Here is a 19,195-nt window from a genome sequence, read left to right on the forward strand (position 1 = left end):
ATAACTGTGGGCGTATTGTTGGCTGAAGGTTCCACGTTGGCCTGTAGGGGGCACTGTGTCCTCTGGCAGTGCATATTTTTTATCTCTATAATAATTAACCCCATATGTTTAAAGTTTTTCACATTTTTTAAATTGGAAACTGGAATTGTTTTATTTGTATTCATAGTTGTTTTTTAAATCAGAATTTGGCTGGCCCAGAACTAAGGTCTCTAGACTGTGTTCGTGCGGACGAATTTCAAGGGCGGAATCTACGCTTAAGCATGTAAATATATCCTGTCAACGCGACGTAACCACATATTCGTAACTTGCAATGGATCTCTTTGGAAGCAATTTTGACGACTCTGTATTTTCGGAGGCAAAAGACCGAAGTGCCGTCTCAGTTTTGTCTTATAACGCGAAATCCTGCGAACCGGAGGTGAGTGTCCATGTACTCATCCGCCGGCTGTACATGCTTTGGAATTACTCTGTGAAGTTGTTCACCTCCATGTCACTACAACATTGCCAGTTTCACTTAAAATACTGTTACTTAATACATAGATTGAGTGTTTGACCTTCTTTTATAGTGGTTTGGTGAAAGTGCTGCGTTGGACACTGAAGATTCTTTGGAAAAGCAGAAAATTTTCAAGTTCAGAGGCGACCTAGCAATGTGGAAGGGCAAATACCAGGTTCGATTCCGTCAATCCACATAGCGACACTCTTAACCCATTTTATAGGGTAGGGGGTGCTGGAACCTATCCCAGCCTACTCCGGGCCAGAGGAGGGGGATACCCTGAATTGGTGGCCAGCCAATCGCAGGGGACAAATAGACAAACAATCATTCACGCCCACACTCATACCTAGGGGCAATTTAGACTCTCCACTCAGCCTACCGTGAGAAAACCCACGCAGGCCCGGGGAGAACATGCAAACTCTGCACAGGTGGCCCAACATGAATTTGAACCCATGACCCCAGAGCTGTGAGGCCGATGTGCTAAAAATCCAATCCGCCGGGCCTAGCTTTTGTATTATTAGCAAATAATATTGTATGATTTATAAAATCTCATGTTGTTATCATTCCTAAACAAAATGAATATAATATATATAATATAATATAAAATAAATTGACTGTTAAGATCTGATTTTATTTTTATTATTTTCAAAAAATGATTTCCTCATTGTGATAGACAGCCCTGGACGCTTACACCAGTTGCCTGGGATGGGTCGCCGACAACAACCTGTCAATCAGGAGAGACATTTTGGAAGGAATGGCTCGATGTTGCGCCGAGATGGGCCACAGAGACAGAGCCATAGAATTACTTGATATTCTGGTATGCAAAAATTCCCCCTGCTCTTTTGTCTATTGTACAGTATTCCCTCAAATTTCGCAGGTAATATGGACCGGACATGGCCGCGCGTTATTTGAATAGCAGTACAATTGTACCTCTACTTACGAAATGCATTTTGTTCCAGAACTTTTTCGGAACTTGAACATTTTGTAAGTAGAGGTGTACTTAATATGTAAATTATCAAATTTCCACGCCTGTTTGCACAAAATATCTTTTTTTCCAGGGCAAAGAAGCCTCCAACACGTGTCATCTGACCAGCCTTCTGCTCCTCAAGGTAAAACTTGAAGCCCCATTCGCACTTGGCTAGGAGGACGTAATCTAGGCTAATTTTTATAATATAATATCTTATACTTGCACTAAAATGCTGCTAACTACTTAGGTCACTTTTTGTACACGATGACTTACCGTATTGGCCCAAATATTGGATGATTGGATTGGATAAATTTATTCATCCCATATAATAATAAATATAAAACGACCCCGATTATAACGTCTTCCTTTTTCAAGACTCAAGTTTGAAAACAAGAGTTTTTGAACAGCAAATTCAATTTCTATACTTAAAATAATGGCAGTACATCTGAAACAAATGATTATAACATAATATTAAAGAGAAAAAATCTGTTATTTTTCCTCATTTAAATCCTGCAAAAACCGTAATCCATCTTAAATATCTGAACATTTAAATATGTGAACTAAAGTGAATGTTTTCTGTTTTTTAAATGTAAATTAACCAATCCATTGTGATAAAAACAACCTGATTGCAATAACTGCATCAACTTGTGTTGATTACTTACAATGTTGAACACATTAATTGATGATGTATGTGTGGACTTGATGGTGAAGCTTTAAATGTCATTATACTTGTATAATGACAATAAAGGCATTCAACTCCATTGAATTTAATTCATTTAGTGTCGCATGTAATGTGCTTGACCCCAAAGGTCACCGTCTACCGACACTTCGGACTCGTCGGACCCGTGATGTCATCTCTGCAGGAGCTTTGTAGTCAGCTGCCTTTTAACCCCTGGAATTGGAACAACCTTGGGAAGATGTGTATGCACCAACTGGATCACGGCACATACTTGAGTAACGGTCTTTTTTTCTTCTTCATTTGAATTTCAATCGTGGATTATTTCAAAATTAACCCCTGAAGTGCTTGTTTTTGGTACTCATAAAAGAAAAAAGTCAAGTTAATGTCATTAAGACCACCTGAAGCCACAATATTATGGCCTACAAGACCCAAAATTGGATGACGCTAACTGTGGATGTCAGGTGTCAATAAGAATGTATTTAAAGAGTCAATGTAAAAATTCAATTTATTCCAAAACTTAGTTTGTATGTCAATATGGATTTTCCTATTAATTTAGTTTTCTTTTTTTCTATCATTTGATTAAATATACTGCAGGTAGATACAAATACAAATTGCATGTAAAAGAACAAATCAGTTATAGATAGAAACTTAAAAAGTGTTTAAATTTTTGCCTCTCCCATAATAATGGCCACGGAGGAAACTATTTCAACGGTGCAGGGCACATTTTCACATGCTCTGTTTATTTTAAGACATTGAAATATAATTTTCACAATTTCCTCACATATTTCATGCAAAATTGGAACACTGACTAATTTTAAAGGGTTTAGTTTGTAGTTGTGTGAGGACCGCAGAACAAATTAAAGAATTTACATATAAAGTACATCTACTTACTTAAATTTTTAAGTTACAAAAAAAGTACTTCATTTCTTAAGTAAAGGTATGACTGTAAATGCGTACACTTTTTTTAAATCAACACTACATAACACTAAAATCACAAAATCTCTCTTGCTGACTTATCCAACAGAAGATGAAAGCATGGAAATGGAAGCGGAAGAAGAAAAAATTTCCAAGGAGAGCCTGCGGCTGAAGGCCTGCATGTGTTTCATCAGGACAAAGTAGGTGGGCACGCGCTTTCATATTGCTCCTTGGTGGGCTATTTTCAGGTAGCATTCTACTTTCAGACTCTTGCTGAGAATCCTCCAGCAACAGCAGTCGTCATTTGTCCTGCGACACAACCAAATTGCCATCCAAAAAGCAGAGGAAGCATTAGCACGTCTGCATCCTGACCAAACCACTCTGCTCAACCTCACTGAGGCGAGTAACATCGCCTTGGGAGTTATAAGGCACTGAATGGATCTATGGCGTTGCTTTGGGTTAGACGCTTATCGCTGATAGGCTGAGTTCCTTCTTCACAGGTCATGTCAGAGGACCTGAACCCAGAAAAGATGAGGGAGGACAACCAAGATGGAATGAGTCTGTCTAATATTTGCTTGCCAACTTTTCGAGAGCGTTGGTGGGACAGGATCCTCCTGAGTGGACTTCTGGAGACTGATGGACAAAACGGGCTGAGTGATGCCAAGTCGTGAGGTCCAGACATTGTTAGGAAGAGGACAAAAAATGGACAGATGGGGAATTGTTTGACAGCCACTTACCAAAGGAAGACGACGTGGGGGTAAAAAAGCTTCAGGTTTGTAATTGCAATGTAATGTTTCCTTTATATTGCATTCACATGGTGAGTGAAATTATTTTTGAATTGAATTTAAGTATTCTGCTCACAGGCAACAGTTGCCAAAGTATTGCCATCTTTCCCAACTGTTTATATAAGCAACAACCTATAAAACGGTTGGTTTTCTTTATTGTGTAAATAAGTGGTTTCTGTCAAGGGATAAAATGATATCCCATACAATTGAATAGAATAAGTTAAGCAGATAAGTGAACTACCATTGGAAATGAAGCAATAGCCCAATTATTATTTTTTTAAAGAACTTTATGTAAAACAGCTTTTAAAACAGTATTTCCAATCAACATGATTTAATGTAAGACAAGACAACATGAATTATCCAACATGAACAAGAATCATACAGTTGAGTAAGTAAATTAAACTACAGCTTTTATGTTCTATGAGCTGGAATGCAAGCTGTTCAGTGCGAGCCAGTCTTTGACGAATCAAGGCTGTCCTCTTTAGCTCTGGCTAAATGCTTCTCTCTCAGAGCTTTAATTTCCTTCATCAGTTGTCTCTCTTTACGGTCCAACTGTGTGCGGCCTCTGTCCAGTGAGACTGATGGGAAGCGAGAAGTTTTTCAAAAATATGCTCTGTCAACTACTTATCACGTTGCGTGTCGACTCACAGTTGGTGGAAGTGCTCTCTGCCGGGGAGCTGTTGTTCAGACACACCGCGTTGCTTCCTGCCTTCTTTGAAGTGGTCGACCTGGCGGTTGCTTTCTCCATCCGACTCGTGTTGATGACTGGCCCTAAAAAAAAAGTGACATCATACCATTTAGATTGTGAAAAACTGCATTTTCCAGACTGTAAGTAGCACTTTTTTTTTGTTTGACTGTGCCTGAAACAAATATTCATGTTTTCTTTTCTTTCTGATCACTGAAAGAAAGCCTGTTATGTTCTTTTAAGCTATTTTTATGTTTTAAAAAGATGAACATGTTATTCACAGGTGACTATTTCGCCTATTGTTTGGGAAAACAGTACGTAGCAGTTTACTTATCAATGATTGCAATTTCCCCTGTTAAGATTAAAAAAACGTACAAATGCAATGCGGCACATAGTTTCACACACACAGGGCAGACGTAAAAGTGTAAAATGTATGTAGTACTACCAAATCTGGCGGCTTTCGGCCCTGGAAGAACGGGTTCTTGCCACCATCTGGCAGGCAAAGTATTACATCTCCTAATAAAAAGGCCGCGCAAGAAACTTTTAGTGGTGCAGGGCACATTTTCAATGGGATTTTAAGACATAAATAAATCATTTTCTCTCATTTTTGCATCTTTCATACAAAATTGGAACACAAATTTTAAAGTGTTTAGAAGGTAGTTGTGTGAAAACCATGGAACAAATTAGGGAATTTACATATAAAGTACGCCTTTACTTATAAAATTTACAAGCTCTGCAAAAAGTTCCACAACTAATTAATTTTGTAAGTAGAGGTGTGACTGTTAGTTCTTGGTTTCTGATCAAGTAAAATATTGCCCTCTCTAAAATGCGACCTACATTGGAAATGTATTTGTCTTCAATTTACACGATGGCCACTGTTGTTATGAAGCTGCTTTCTTGCATTATTTATGGAAAACAAAGTGCACGTCAAGTTACCTGTATCTACCGCTGGCCTGGACGGCTGTCTCTGCGCTAAGCGCGCCCTCTGACTCAGCACATCGTCCCACTGCAAGCCACACAGAGTACACATTTTTAACCCACTATTTTGCATTGAACCAAAATAGTTAGTGCCATTTGTGTTTGGGCGCTTCAACTCTCACCTCCCTTCCAGCCATGTCTCTCGGTGATTGGACCAGCCTGTCACCTTCCGCCAGCTTTCGTCTTCTTATCTGGCCTTCGACACTCTTTAGGCAATTGGCTGTGGGGTCTTGCTTTAGGTTGCGCTCGGTGCCCAATTGGCGAGCTTTGGCTGGGACGCCCTCCTCTTCCTGCAGAAGTGAACCGGCACTCTCGTCAAAGTAGAAAGTTGCTTTTGTAGAGCAGTGTTTTCCAACCATTGTGCCGTGGGAAATTGCAAGAAGTCTTACAATATAATATTCAGATTGAAAAATTAATAAGAATATAACAAGATTAAAATTGAACTAGTAAAAGGTTAAAATCCAAACATGATAAATGTTAAATTAAAGATTATACTATTACAATATTAACATTTTTCTCTTAACATGAACCAGAACTTTTGGCTACGTAAAGTCTGTGAGCACAATTTTTTCTTGCCGTAATATTAGGATATTGAAGTGATATTTGGAGAAAAGTTCAAATTATGCGATTTAAAATGATTAAATTACACATTTTTGCATCACTCAAAGCGGGAGTTGTTAGGGTCCACATAAATCAACATTTAGTGACATTAGTTCAATGTGAAAATTTTGATTTCTCAACTCACCTGCGTTTTGGGGTTCTCTCTTTGGGGGCTGTTCTTTCCCAAGTCTTCAACCTGCCGTTCTATGCGAAGCTGCTCCTTGCACAGTTGCTGACAAAGCATGCATCAAGACCATAAGATTTGGCCCCATATTTTCAACCTGACCCCTTATGGTGCAAGTGACTATTTTTGCTCATGTCACCTGCTCAAGGTGCCTTCGCTGCACTTCTAGCTCCATCTGCCTGATATCCAAATCCTGAACAGCAGCACACGATTCCTGCTCACGAAGCTCCATCTGAAAAAGAATTCCTCCTTAGAATGCACTAAATAATCCTTAAAGTTAAAGGTTAAGGTCCTATTCACTTGTCAAACAATATCATTTAAAAAAAAATACAAAAAAATGTAAAATCTCAGTCTTTCTTTGCCCAATAATGTCATTTTCATCCATAGGCACCTATTTTTAATGATTAGAGCTTTAACTGTGTATTTGGGGTATTGATTAAGTGTTTATATGCCATTCAGTGGGTGCCATTGACATGTCTAATCCATTAAAACCACTTTAATGTTATTTCTGGCCATTTACAGTGTTTTTTTTATTGTAACTTTAATACTAATTGTTTTAATAAAAAATAAAATAATGAGAATGATTTTCTGTAACAGTCCAAACTGACACAAAAACAAAATAAGTAGGCGTTCATTTAGAACTCAGCTTGGATTATCTTTCATACCTGCCTCATGATTTCCTGGTCCAATTTATTTATTTGTGCGACTTGAAGGTCTTGTTGGTATTTGAGGAGACGTCTTCTATTTTCTTGGAGCATTTGTAACTCCTTCACGTTTAGGTCTTTCTTCAAGGCTGCCAAACTGTCCCATCACAGTTAAATACCTTTCAACAAAGAACATGAACATACAATAATGTCATAAGTGTTTACTTTTTTCTTTGCACTGTTAGTTTCTCTTCTTCTTTTGCCAGCATTCTTCTGCGCTCCTCTTCAGCTTTCTTTAACCTCTCCTTTAGAGAGAAAACAAAAGTTGGATTTAGTTGTTTTTTTTTAGTCTTCTTAACTAACACTGTCTGACTTTCTACCTGTTGCAAATAGAAGTCATCGTCTTCAGCTTGGCGCTGCACCAAATCCGTACGTATCGCCATCATGGCTTGTCTAATAAGAACATATTTTATCAATTTAAAAAAAAGATAGTCCCCCCCCCAAAAAAAAAGATTTTTCAAGAAAAATAGGATATTTTTTTTAAAAAAAATCACCTTTCCTGGAGGTACTCCATCTCTTGCCGTCTTATTTTTTCCATCTCCTGGTTCTGATATTCTATTATGAATTCTGGGTAGTGGTTAAAAATGGGGTAGTGGCCTTTGGTCAGAGGAATCATGTCAGAGAGCATCCTTGTGGGATGGATGGAAGCCGGTGTCCTACTCATCAGCCGATAGGCTTCTTTAAGCATAGCTTCCATGTCCAAATTGTTCCGATTGTGGAAAAAATACTGTCGTGTGGGAAAATGGGAGAGTGGTGAGCACACTCCAGTCAAGTGAGACCTCAAACTAGTTGCAAAAGAGATCACCTCAAAGTCATGTTTGTGTGAGCAGAGCAAGAGAGGCTCCCTGCAGCATGTCAGGTAGGCCACACAGGCCATAAGTAGGAAAGACGGGTGGTTGGAGAAAATGTTGTCGAAGAGTCGGAGCCACTCGTCTCGGGTCAAAACCTCCGAGAATAAAGTCTCCAAGAGGGGCCACACGTAAAGCTGCCACCGATACACACCATTTACTTAGTTTCAGAAGTGAGATGAAGTAAAGGTGAGGTCAAGTGTGGAGTGAGGATGTCGTACGTACCTGTGAAGTGATCCCGCAGTCAACCAGGTGTTGTAGCAGCTCCTGGTCGTGATGTGCCAGAACGTTCTCTGCCATGCTCAGGACGTTCAGAGGAGGGTTGGGGAAGTACTCGAACCAGTGTTGACACCAATTCACTGCAAGACAGTACTGCCAGGTAAGCTATATGGAGATTTAGGCCTTTAAATCAAAGATGTCAAAGGCCAAACCTGTGCCAGCGCATCATTTTGTGCAGCCTGAGAAAGTAAATCATGAGTGTAAACTGCAATTTTTAAAATCCAAAATAGTTTTTTCCTTCTTTTTTTCTGCTTTAGATCTATAACAAACTGAATATTTAGGGCTTTTGATCCAGTTCTTTTAATCAGATTTTTTAAAATATCTATATATATCTAAAAAATCATTTTCCAGCTTTCATTTTCACTGTATATAAACATATTTTTACAAATGCAATATTTACTTCTTTTATTTAAATTAAAAAAATGGTTAAAGCATGACAGATTTTAGAATTCCCCTCTTTTCTGATTATTGTTTAAATTAATTTAAGAACAAAAGTTGCTATGAAGAGGCTCAAATAGAATATTTGTACAAAGTTTAATGTCCAAAATTGATCTCTCCATGACAGCAAAAGCTATAAATTCATTCATTTTTCATTTTGGCAACCTAATTGGAAGACATAAGGCCCTCTGGATGAAAGCGAAACTACAACTTGGCCCCAGGAGTTTGACCTCTCTGCTCTAAATGTACCTAAGACTGTGGCCACCACCTCAAAGCACAGCATGGGATTGTTCTGAAACAGCTTGACAAACGGGAAGGCCAACAGTGGGAGATATTCTGCCTCGCCAAAGATGGCAGCCCAGTGAGAGAGTGCGCACAAAACCCTGCGAGCAGATTGGACGAGAGAGATTAGGCCTTCCGACTTTGCATTAAGAAGATGTTAATTGACAAAAGATGACAAACAACCTCTGTAGCCCCCTCTGGAGCTTTGGACTTTTGATGGGATACTTCTCATTGAGGCTTAGATATGCTGAGTGGACACCTTTATCTGTCAGACTGCTGTACGCGGCGTAGTTATCAGGTACACACAACAAGGACCGCCACACAAACGTCCTGAAAGGTTGCATGACATTCCGTGTAAATATGGGTGACATTCGCCTACGGAGTAAAGCTTCAAATTCAATAGAAAAATCACACTACCTGTATTTAGCCGGATATTCTCCATATGTTTTGAGAAGACTCACTAGTCGGGTCTTGTTGAGACCACTGGAGAGTAGATTCTGTTAAAAAAAATGTATAAACCAACTAAACGGTAAACAGTGTTCCCTCGGTCATCGCGGTTAATGGGGACCTGGACCACCCGCGATAAGTGAATTTCTGCGAAGGAGGAATTCCCCTTCAAAAATGCTTAATTTGAATTTAATTCAAAAGAATATATATATTTTTTAGCCCCCCTGTATCCAGTACACCATATAGAATACGAGTAGAGAGAGTGAAATTCATGTTATAACAAAAATAAAACTGTAAAATATGTTGTCTCAATGTAATATTGGTATTTTTTTTTCCAAAAAAAATCTGCAAAACTCTGAGTCCGCGGTGGCTGAACCGCAAAGTAGCGAGGGAACACTGTACTCAGATGAAGATTATACAAATTAACAGGATTCATTTCCTTGACATGTTTTTTTTTTTTTTTTACTTATCGGGTAAGTACATAAAGACACTTCAGTGATGAGAAAATATATATATTTAAATTCATACCGCTTTATCCTCCACTGCAGACCCAACAGTATGAGAACGGATCTTCACCTGTTTCTGCCGACCTGCCCCGGCTGGCCTTCGTATCGATTCAGATTTGACCTTGAGTTTTATCGGTGCCTTATTCTCTGTATCGTCCGAGATTACTGCCACCTGTGGGATGGGAGGCTGCAGAGGACAGATGGTTAGAAGGCGCTCTTTCTCACAATGCCTAGTAGCTTTGCTCGGTAAATCACGTGTATATTACTTTATTTAAATGCTCTGTAAGACTCTCAATGCTGAAGACGCTGATGCTGCCGTCGTCCAAGATGGCAGCCACAAAACGAGCGGTAGGGCTAACAATGACTGTGTTGATGGTGTTGATGTGGGAGCCGATGTAAAAGAGGAGCTTGGAGGTATGAATGTTAATGAAGCGCATAATTCCATCTTGACCCAACACACCCAAAGACTGTGAAGAGAAGACATTGTCCACATGACTTCCTATGAAATCACAAAGTCTGGTCAGAACAGTCAATGTACCTGACTGGATGTTCCATCTATTCTGGTAGGAAGGAATTCCAGTTGTCTGACGGTCCGAATCGGATTGGGCATCTGGATCACCTTTATCAGCTTTTTGCTTTCTAAACACCACAGGTGCAGCAAGTTGGACCGGCCGCCAGCTGCCAGAGTTTTGCCATCTCTGTCAAAGAAAAAAGTAGCTTGTAAATGATTTTTCAAGAATAAAAAAACAAAAAAAATAACAGTGACTGTAACTGATAGGGACTGTAACCTTGCCTAGGGTAAGGGTGGGCAAACTTTTGGTTCGAGGGCCACATTGACTTTAAAGTTTGACGGATGGGCCGGGTCAGCACAAGATATGATACATATAAAAAAGTGCATCCGTTAACAGTACATATGAAACATAAACAGAAAAAAAGGACTAAAGTATTAACATACTCATCACTCATCATTAAAGTAAAAAGTACAAAGTCAAGTAAAAAGGAATGTATTAAGAAATATTAAAGTGTTATTTAAAAAAAGATAGAGGGGCTGTAAAACACGAAAAACAAATAAGAGTGGACAGAGCTACTGCCACTGGCTTCCGCGTGACGGCGCCATCTTAGGGAAAAAAAAGAAAAACCTTATTTGGACAACTGTGCGGGTCGGATTAAAAGGCTTCGCGGGCCGGATGTGGCCCGCGAGCCGTAGTTTGCCCATGGCTGGCCTAGGGAGACGGACAACCATTCACGCTCACACTCAAAACTCGGGGCAATTTAGAGTGTTCAACTAGCCTACCATACATGATTTTATGATGTAGGAGGGAACCAGAGTACCAGGAGAAAACCCACACACGTCTGGGAAGACCATGCAAACCACACAGGAAGGTCTGGATCTAGGATCGAACCCTCCATCTCTGAACTGTGAGGCCGACGTGCTACTCCGTTTGTTTAACTGTGTTTATTGCATAATACCGCGAACAATGTTCAGGAAGTCTAGTTAACTAGCCATATATACCTAGGGAAGGTATTAATAATAGCAAATTTCAGTCCATTTAAAATGGCAAAATATGTTGGATGGCACGCAAATATTGACTCACTGCGTCACAGCAAAAGCCTTGTAGAAAATGCGAGGTCCAGAGTCTGGGACGGGAAGCTGGTATTCGCATACCAGCGTACTGCTCTCCCAAGCAAAGATGGAGTCGTCACTGAAACAGCTGAGAATGGTGTTGCTGTGAGGGAGGAAGAAAACCTGAAACAAGGAACACCATTATGTTTCTTGGTATGGCATATCCCTCACCCTACTAAGAGGCAATAGGGCTATGTTAAACACTAAAACTATCTTTACCTTTTGTATGGACACTGATTTATGGACATTGAGTTTCCTCTTCCTCTGAAACGTGTCCAAGTCCCACAACTGAGCGGTTTCTGAGGATGTGGTCACGGCGAAGCGGCCTGAGCTATGGATGGAGATGGAGGAAACGGCCCCTTCATGACCACGCATCCAACCGACCATTTGCTTTGTGTCTGTGCAAAAAACAATTAAAAAAATCATCCGTTTGTGGGGTAGAAGTATGAGATATCACTTATTAATCTTTCAGTAAAATGCGAATACAATGAAAGATTATTGTACTCATTTATTATTATTATTATACCTTGGTCATAACACCTGACGCTATTGTCCACAAAACCCACCAGGAACTCTGTGGGTCGATTCAAGCTTATGGCCAGAGCAGTGCAGGGCTGTCCCGTTTTCTGCACTAGATGAAATCTGTCCACAGATTCAGTGTAAAACTTGATTAAATTATTGGCTATTCTTAGGAAAACAGCTTTGACAGGGTATAGGATAAAAATTCAAATGTCAATAACATTTCTGTCGGGTAACAATAAGGTTTCATGAGATAAATTGGGCTTTTAACGGGGGAAAAAATTATTCACGCACCTGCTTTTAGCTACATCTATGGCATAGATGTTGCCATGGTGATCACCAGCCAGGAAGGATTCTCCTGTGATGTTGAAGACTGCATGGACAAAACGTACCTTAACCTGCTGAGCTGTACGGACCACCGTCAACAACACACTGTTGAAATTCAAAAACACACTAAGAAGGAATTCAGCAATACAAAGATAGAGAAATTTCCTGCTCTATAGGATAGACAACAATAATGATCTCTGGGAAATATTGTTTGAGAGTTTTTAACCCTATGTATGGCCATACATATATTTGATAAAAGAATTTTAAGCAAACATTTCATTTTGGATGCATGAATTTTGAGCAAATGTGTATTTGATACATGCATTTTGAGCTATGTGATTTTTTTCCCTCATAAAAACTGATCTACTTTGAGCATATCATATGATGTATCATATTAGAGTAGAAATGTAGTCTTTTTTTTGTTATAATGGACCATTAAATCAATTAATAGTTTGGACTATAAAGGGTTAACATTGAATCATTTTTATTTCCTGAAATGTTTATGCATTTAGAATTTTGACTTGACTAAACATAAATTTGCACAACAAATGATGACTTATCCATTACTGACTTCTTTCAACAGTATAGCTTTGCAAAATAAATAGGAAATTTAAGTGAAACATTTCCTTATTCGCTGCCATTCAAATGTGCATTTTCACGGCATGTGCAGTGGTAGTTAGCAAAAAAAATATTTCATTCATTTTCTGAATCGCTTATCCTCACAAGGGTTGCGGGGCAAGCTGGAGTGTTTTAATTATTTATAAAAATAAAAATAATGTTTTGTTCGATTTGTCAAAAATTATATGGATTGGACGTCTTCCGCCAATGGCGGTAAATGAGATATATGGGGCACATCAATTTAAGGATTAACATTACCAAGCATTAAAAATAACAGTGTAGGTTCAGATATATTTCAACTAGTATTACCCTCTCCCAGAAGCTGGTTTTCGATGCTTGAGTTCCCCCGTTTCTCGGGTGCCGATGTCTGTCACATCCATTTTAATTAAGTCCCTAAAAGGTGCATTTATACACTTGAAAATCCATCCGGTTAACCTCCACTGGCGCGACGAGTAGCGGGATTTTTGAAAAGAAAGCCCCTTCTTTAACTAAGATTAACGATCAAGTGAACGCTCTGTGTAAATGCTGTTCTATGTGTACTTGACAAAGGGCGCAATCCCACTTTTTGAAGGGTAAATTAAGTAACTTGTTCCAACTTCTTTCGCAGTTATTTGGGATTTTATCAACGTCGCCGAGAGAATACGTCACACATAAACAGAAAGATGCACCTTGGGAGAAGTGCTTAAATAGGACAGCCCCCAATCAATGTTTCTATCAGCGTAAAGGCGGGTTTTATACATACAATATTCTGTGAAATGTTTTATGTTTCATATACATACTTTTGGCTACACAAAATGCTCGTCATGCTCACAATTAAATTATTTGACCGTATTTTGCATAAAATTGATGGACCTAAGAATTTTACAAATTATTTTGAAAATCTTAAACAGGGTGAGGAAACTGTCATCACACAGTAGATAGTTACGGACAAACATAGCTAGCCGGGCGTTTGTGATTAAGCCACGTCATGTAAACTTTTCAAGTGCTACTGATCAAAGATTTACGATCTGGCGTAATCGGGACAGTCCTTTAAGTATTATTCAGACTTTGGAGTTTATGTTTAATATTCAGAAACTATTATATGGAAGATGTCAGACATCGGGGACTGGTTCAAAAGCATCCCCCTCATCACCAGAGGCTGGTTTGCTGCCTCGATTGCTGTTCCCCTTATAGGGAAACTAGGATTGGTTGACCCCATGAGCCTTGCACTCAGGCCAGATTTATTCTTATACAGTTTTCACGTAAGTGTTTCTTGGCTTAGTCCCGTGGGATCTGAGCGTGGGTCGTGTTTCCGAAATGTTCGGGGGTTAGCAGGTGGCTAATTTAGCTCACTCGACAGGCCAAACTGAAAACCATCCAATCAGAACCTGACACGTAATTGGCTAATCGAAGACATCCGGGTTGACTAGAGGAGAAACACCCCAAAATTGGTCAAATTTAAATTAAATTAAATTTCTACTAAATGTTATGCGAGTCGAGTTTAACACGACATTCATCATGAAAATAAAAATCTTACGCATCTCATTTATAAATCAATAAAATAGTTGCTTTCTATTCTTAGTAGAAGTCCACCTACTGTTATTCTATGTAATTTGATTTAATTGTAAAGACACCTCATTGCGTTCATCCAAGTGGAAAGAATAATGTTTAACAAAATGAAATAAAACGGAATATTTTTTTCTGATGGTGTAATATCGGCCTCACAATACTGCGATCCTGGGTTTGAATCCAGGTCGGTCCACCTATGTGGAGTTTGCATGTTTTTGGGCCTGCATGGGTTTTCTCTGGGTATTCCAGATTCCTCCCACATTCCAAACACATGCATGGTTGCGTCTAAATTGCCCCTAAGTATGAGTGTGAACGTGATTGGTGGTCTGTCTTGTCGTGCCCTGCGATTTGCTGGCCACCAATTCAACGTTTACCCCGCCTTGTGCCTAAAGTCAGCTGGGATTGGCTCCACCACCCCCGCGACCTTTGTGAGGATAAAGCGGTGCAGAAAATGAATGAAAGAATGAATGTAGGAAATTGTTATTCACTGGTAATCAATAAATGTTCAGCAGAGGCAATGAAATTATTTAGTTTTAACTAAGTGTAAAGTATGTGTGTGTGTGTGTGAGTTTTTTTTTATTATTATTTTTTTAATAAACCTCAAGAAAACTTGTTCTGTTTTCAGTTTTGGAGACCAGTGACGGCAACTCTGTATTTCCCTGTTTACCCCAACACCGGCTTCCTGTTCTTAGTCAACTTATATTTCCTCTACAATTACTCTACTCGGTTAGAGACAGGTGAGATTCCTAACGTAGTAATTATTGATACAGTTTTATGTGCATGTTATGGATCATAATGCATCTTATTTCCTTCTGATTTTTAAGGAGCATTTGATGGCCGGCCGGGTGACTATGTTTTTATGCTCCTCTTCAACTGGATCTGCATTGTTGTATCCTTTTCTATGCTTCTGTTGAGGGTGTGAAGAAATTATTGTTCTTAATCTACAGCTAAAAAGGCCGGTATTACTTCAAATGAGCTTCTTTCTAAATTGCAAGAGAATCATATGAGTCATTAACAAGTAGCAATCATTAACCCAAACAAAAGCAGGGAAGTGCCATAACACTTCCCCCATTTGCTCTTTGTAAAAAAAACTTTGCGTAAACAGGGTTGTTTGTAATTCCACATATACACGTTTATAATGGAATGCAGTTTTATTAAAAATATTTACTACTAGTCATAAATATGGGTAAACATAGGAAAAAGTATACGTATATTAGCAAAATAGTCATGTTGATAGCCTTTTCGAGCAAAAGTAGTAGCGAAGAGAGACCATTTGGTTACAAATATTCCTAAATATTTATTAATGATATCATAATGTCTCTAATTAATCAGGACATCCATATTTAGAGAGATCAACTCACTTTTTGTCAAGGTTTGATTTGTAGCCTGAAAATCTACAGAACACTAAGTTTAGGTACCAATAGTGGTGAATTATCTGCATTGGATAAAAAAAAAGTAGTAAGCCATCAGTGTATATTCATACTTTGTCTTGTATATTTGTACTGTTTATTCTTTTAATGTGCTGATCTGATGCCAAGTCTACAGCATGGGGTTTAATGTCAAGGACAAATAGCAGGGGGCTAAGAGAACCGACTTTTCTTGTTCCACGTGCAGAGCACATTATAGATCAATTTTCAGGCCACTATGTGAGAATAGTAGAAGTTCAATCCAAGAAATAACCCTTTCTGCGAGTCATAATGTTTTCAAAACTTCGAACATAGCACCATTTTACCTTGTCAGACCTTTTTTCAGGCATCCACAGTTACAAGACATTTAGAATCTGATTGACAGGTGGTGTATATTATATTAAACAACCATCTAGTATCAAAGACGGAGCATCTGCCTAATAAAAGCTGTCTGGTTTGGGGATGTGATATTCGGAAGGTCACCCTCCAAATTCAGTGCAAGCACTTTAGGAATTTATTTCTTTGTTCTTTACAAGAGATAATTTCAGTAGCTCTTTTTGCTAGGATAAGTTTGCAAGTGCGTGATAGTCTATGTGAAAGTGGGTGTTTTTCCAGTTGGGATTTGAGTGAGCAAATGGTTGTTATCCTTTGACATTGTTGTTGCAGATAACTGGGCTGATCATAGACATGCAGGTAAGCATCTTAAAAAAAAGCCTGATTATCTGTCCTTTAGTGCCGTTCCCACCCTCCGAGAAAAAAAACACCAAATACAGGATATTACAATGGAAAAACATTTTTATTAGTTGTAATCCACTATCTACTAACAGAGTAACAAATAACTAGTGGTTATGAATTTTAATAATAAAATGACAGTTCACTGATGCACTCGGAACATGAACTTTAAATTTAACGAAAATGAACTTAGATTCCTATACACACCCTTAAAAAAAGTTTTAATCTTACGTTACACTGAATTTAAACCTTGTTGTACAATAACCAAGGTAAAGAGGCTCATGTATTCCACTGCGACTTTCGAGGCAAACTTCCTGCTTCTCCAGCCGTATTGGCGAGCCAGCTCAGTCACGCGTACACTACTCATTTTTCTCGATTATTTCGTGCTTAATATCCATTGTAATCATAAAGCTTTTCTTCGCACTACCCTTTATTTCACCATCTTGCTTGGAACCCTTTGTGTTTCCCTTAATTCTGCACTAAAGCAAAAAAAAAAACACGCAACGCTCTGCCCAGTGCTCGTAGGGATCTTTACACGATGAGATGCGACGAGAAAGACAGCACACTGAAATCATAAGCAGCCACCTGTGGCTGTGTCGAATGCTCGTATCTCAAGGTAAATATTTGATCGAATTTTACTCGCATCTCAAATTACACGTGCGCTGAAATCATAAGCAGCATCTCGTGGCCACCTGGCTGTCTCGTGTGCTCGTATCTCAAAAATGGTCTCGTATCTCAAAGTAAATATTTGCTCGGAATTTTACCCTTATCTTAAATTCCATGTATGTCAGGGCACTAATATGTCAAGGTATTACTGTTAAATAAAGTAATTGCACGTGGGAACATACTATTATAGTTGAGTGTTGTCAGTTATTGACACACCCTTAAAAATTGGGAATCATTTCAAGTTTGGACTTTTCAGGCTGCATTCCCTAATCAGGGCACAAGCTAGACTGTTTTTATTTTGTTTTGTAGCCAATGTACATTGCGCTCACCTCTGCAAACAAAAGTCACGCCAGTTAGCTATTCAGTTGCCAGGCAACAAGTGGACACTGCAGGAAGTCACTTGGACTGGAATGATGGAAGCTGAATGTTAGCTGGAAAAATATTAATCATGTTTTACTGGAGGTTTTACAATTGATGTTTTCTTTTTTTTCTTCTTCTAGCTGCTAATGATCCCGTTGATCATGTCTGTACTGTATATTTGGGCTCAGTTCAATAAAGACGTAATTGTGTCTTTCTGGTTTGGAACTAGGTTTAAGGTACGTTTACTAAAATTAATTATTATTGATAAAACCTTGACTAAATGTGTCCAGAAAACCTAAAAAAAATGGCATAAATGGTCTTTGTTTGGTTTTTTTAGGCACATTATCTACCTTGGGTCATCTTGATCTTTAACTTTATCATCGGAGGCTCGTGAGTAACCCCCCCCCCCCCTTCTTGAAAAAAACAAAAAACATTTTTTGCATGTATCATATTTGTGTTTTGTCTTAATTCTGTTTTTTTTTTTTGTTCTGTTTGACCACACACAATCCGACCACCTGCCATGCTTTGGAGCAGATTTGTGAATGAACTTATTGGCAATCTTGTGGGCCATCTGTACTTCTTTCTTATGTTCAAATACCCAATGGACTTGGGAGGACGCTCCTTTCTCTCTACGCCACACTTCTTGTAAGTTCTTTTTTTATTTGTAAACTAATAATAATGGTCACAAGAATGTTGCACTTCCGTGGAGTTTATATGTAATGTTTCTCAGCATTTATTTCATCATAATTGTATTCCTCTTCTGCAGGTATCGTTTTTTTCCCACCAGGAGAGGAGGGGTGTCAGGTTTCGGAGTCCCTCCCACTAGGAGAGCGCCACCTCGGGAGGCGGCAGGAGGAGGAGGAGGTGGCCGTGGTGGACGTTACAACTGGGGCCAAGGCTTCCGTTTGGGGGATGAATAAGAGATGAAAAGCAGCAGCCATCATCTACTTTAAACAGCTGTGGCTTGAGTTGAAATGTTTGCTTCTACACTTTCTTCCATTTGGGGAACTGCAACTTTGTTCATACACTATATAAGTCCAACAGTTGGAAAGTAAAGATAGCAAGTATTTTAACACCAAAGGCACAGTTACACACTGCTGTTTGGCCGACGTTCAATATGAATTGGAATTTTTAATTTTATTTTTATGTGATTTATTTTACTCCACTTTGTTTCTGTCTATTGATTCGCCTTATTTCACATAATGACAGCAGACGGACAGATTGGGAGATGCTACCCATGCCATAGTTGATATTGATTGGTCGTGGTGGTTCTCTTCACCCTAGTGGACAGCATCTCATTTCACTTAATGTCAATGTGCTGAACGAATGATCGGATGTGGCACATGCCTATTACCACGAGTGAATTTCGTTTTTGTAAATACACAACTTACTGACAAACTTCTTGTTTGAATTTTTTTTTTCTTCCACGGAGCTAGTTTTGGAGTTGCTGGGCTACATTCATAACGTCTCAGGAGGAGGTCTCATCTACTAATTTATCTTTCAATTTTCTAAAGTGCTAAAACTCACTAAGGGGAGTAACCCTTTACTTCTGACCACATGTCATTTTAAGCTTCGGAATGGTGAACCCCTACCAAATGAAACAATTGT

At 38.9% G+C, this 19,195-nt stretch overlaps 3 protein-coding genes across 3 annotated transcripts; 2 read left to right on the plus strand and 1 right to left on the minus strand.

The window, feature by feature from the left end:
- Positions 1-198: 198 nt before the first annotated feature.
- c7h8orf76 (chromosome 7 C8orf76 homolog) lies at positions 199-5,099 on the plus strand. Its single transcript, XM_077721330.1, has 9 exons — positions 199-415; positions 564-665; positions 1,164-1,307; positions 1,549-1,599; positions 2,267-2,411; positions 3,161-3,251; positions 3,318-3,450; positions 3,552-3,778; positions 3,816-5,099. Exons 1-8 carry the CDS (start codon positions 311-313, stop codon positions 3,720-3,722), a joined length of 942 nt encoding a protein of 313 aa, XP_077577456.1. The 5' UTR covers positions 199-310; the 3' UTR covers positions 3,723-3,778; positions 3,816-5,099.
- tbc1d31 (TBC1 domain family, member 31) lies at positions 4,125-13,539 on the minus strand. Its single transcript, XM_077721329.1, has 23 exons — positions 13,185-13,539; positions 12,225-12,362; positions 11,938-12,053; positions 11,631-11,809; positions 11,383-11,534; positions 10,326-10,485; positions 10,054-10,254; positions 9,810-9,974; positions 9,252-9,331; positions 9,018-9,164; positions 8,802-8,935; positions 8,061-8,194; positions 7,793-7,972; positions 7,482-7,714; positions 7,308-7,380; positions 7,153-7,232; positions 6,949-7,084; positions 6,423-6,515; positions 6,245-6,331; positions 5,622-5,789; positions 5,458-5,527; positions 4,485-4,607; positions 4,125-4,414 (listed from the first exon to the last, which is right to left on the minus strand). The coding sequence occupies exons 1-23, from the start codon at positions 13,253-13,255 to the stop codon at positions 4,278-4,280; spliced, it is 3,057 nt and encodes a 1,018-aa protein (XP_077577455.1). The 5' UTR covers positions 13,256-13,539; the 3' UTR covers positions 4,125-4,277.
- A 241-nt stretch (positions 13,540-13,780) lies between these two features.
- derl1 (derlin 1) lies at positions 13,781-18,985 on the plus strand. The gene is made up of 8 exons (XM_077720356.1): positions 13,781-14,116; positions 15,049-15,160; positions 15,248-15,312; positions 16,496-16,522; positions 17,728-17,823; positions 17,925-17,977; positions 18,122-18,232; positions 18,354-18,985. Exons 1-8 carry the CDS (start codon positions 13,964-13,966, stop codon positions 18,505-18,507), a joined length of 771 nt encoding a protein of 256 aa, XP_077576482.1. The 5' UTR covers positions 13,781-13,963; the 3' UTR covers positions 18,508-18,985.
- The last annotated feature ends 210 nt before the right edge of the window (positions 18,986-19,195 follow it).

This window comes from Stigmatopora nigra, chromosome 7, assembly GCF_051989575.1.
Source record: "Stigmatopora nigra isolate UIUO_SnigA chromosome 7, RoL_Snig_1.1, whole genome shotgun sequence".
Taxonomy (NCBI): Eukaryota; Metazoa; Chordata; class Actinopteri; order Syngnathiformes; family Syngnathidae; genus Stigmatopora; species Stigmatopora nigra.

Bases quoted from the DNA above. Each gene is read 5' to 3' on its own strand.
- c7h8orf76 (XM_077721330.1), top strand. From the start codon at position 311: ATGGATCTCTTTGGAAGCAATTTTGACGACTCTGTATTTTCGGAGGCA. The intron at 666-1,163 runs GTTCGATTCCGT...TCATTGTGATAG, and splicing joins TGTGGAAGGGCAAATACCAG to ACAGCCCTGGACGCTTACAC. The intron at 3,252-3,317 runs GTAGGTGGGCAC...TTCTACTTTCAG, and splicing joins ATGTGTTTCATCAGGACAAA to ACTCTTGCTGAGAATCCTCC.
- tbc1d31 (XM_077721329.1), bottom strand. From the start codon at position 13,255: ATGGATGTGACAGACATCGGCACCCGAGAAACGGGGGAACTCAAGCAT. The intron at 9,332-9,809 runs GTATGAATTTAA...TTTTTTTAACAG, and splicing joins CTGCAGTGGAGGATAAAGCG to AATCTACTCTCCAGTGGTCT. The intron at 7,715-7,792 runs GTGATCTCTTTT...CCCACACGACAG, and splicing joins CACACAAACATGACTTTGAG to TATTTTTTCCACAATCGGAA.
- derl1 (XM_077720356.1), top strand. From the start codon at position 13,964: ATGTCAGACATCGGGGACTGGTTCAAAAGCATCCCCCTCATCACCAGA. The intron at 15,161-15,247 runs GTGAGATTCCTA...CTGATTTTTAAG, and splicing joins CTCTACTCGGTTAGAGACAG to GAGCATTTGATGGCCGGCCG. The intron at 17,824-17,924 runs GTACGTTTACTA...TGGTTTTTTTAG, and splicing joins GGTTTGGAACTAGGTTTAAG to GCACATTATCTACCTTGGGT.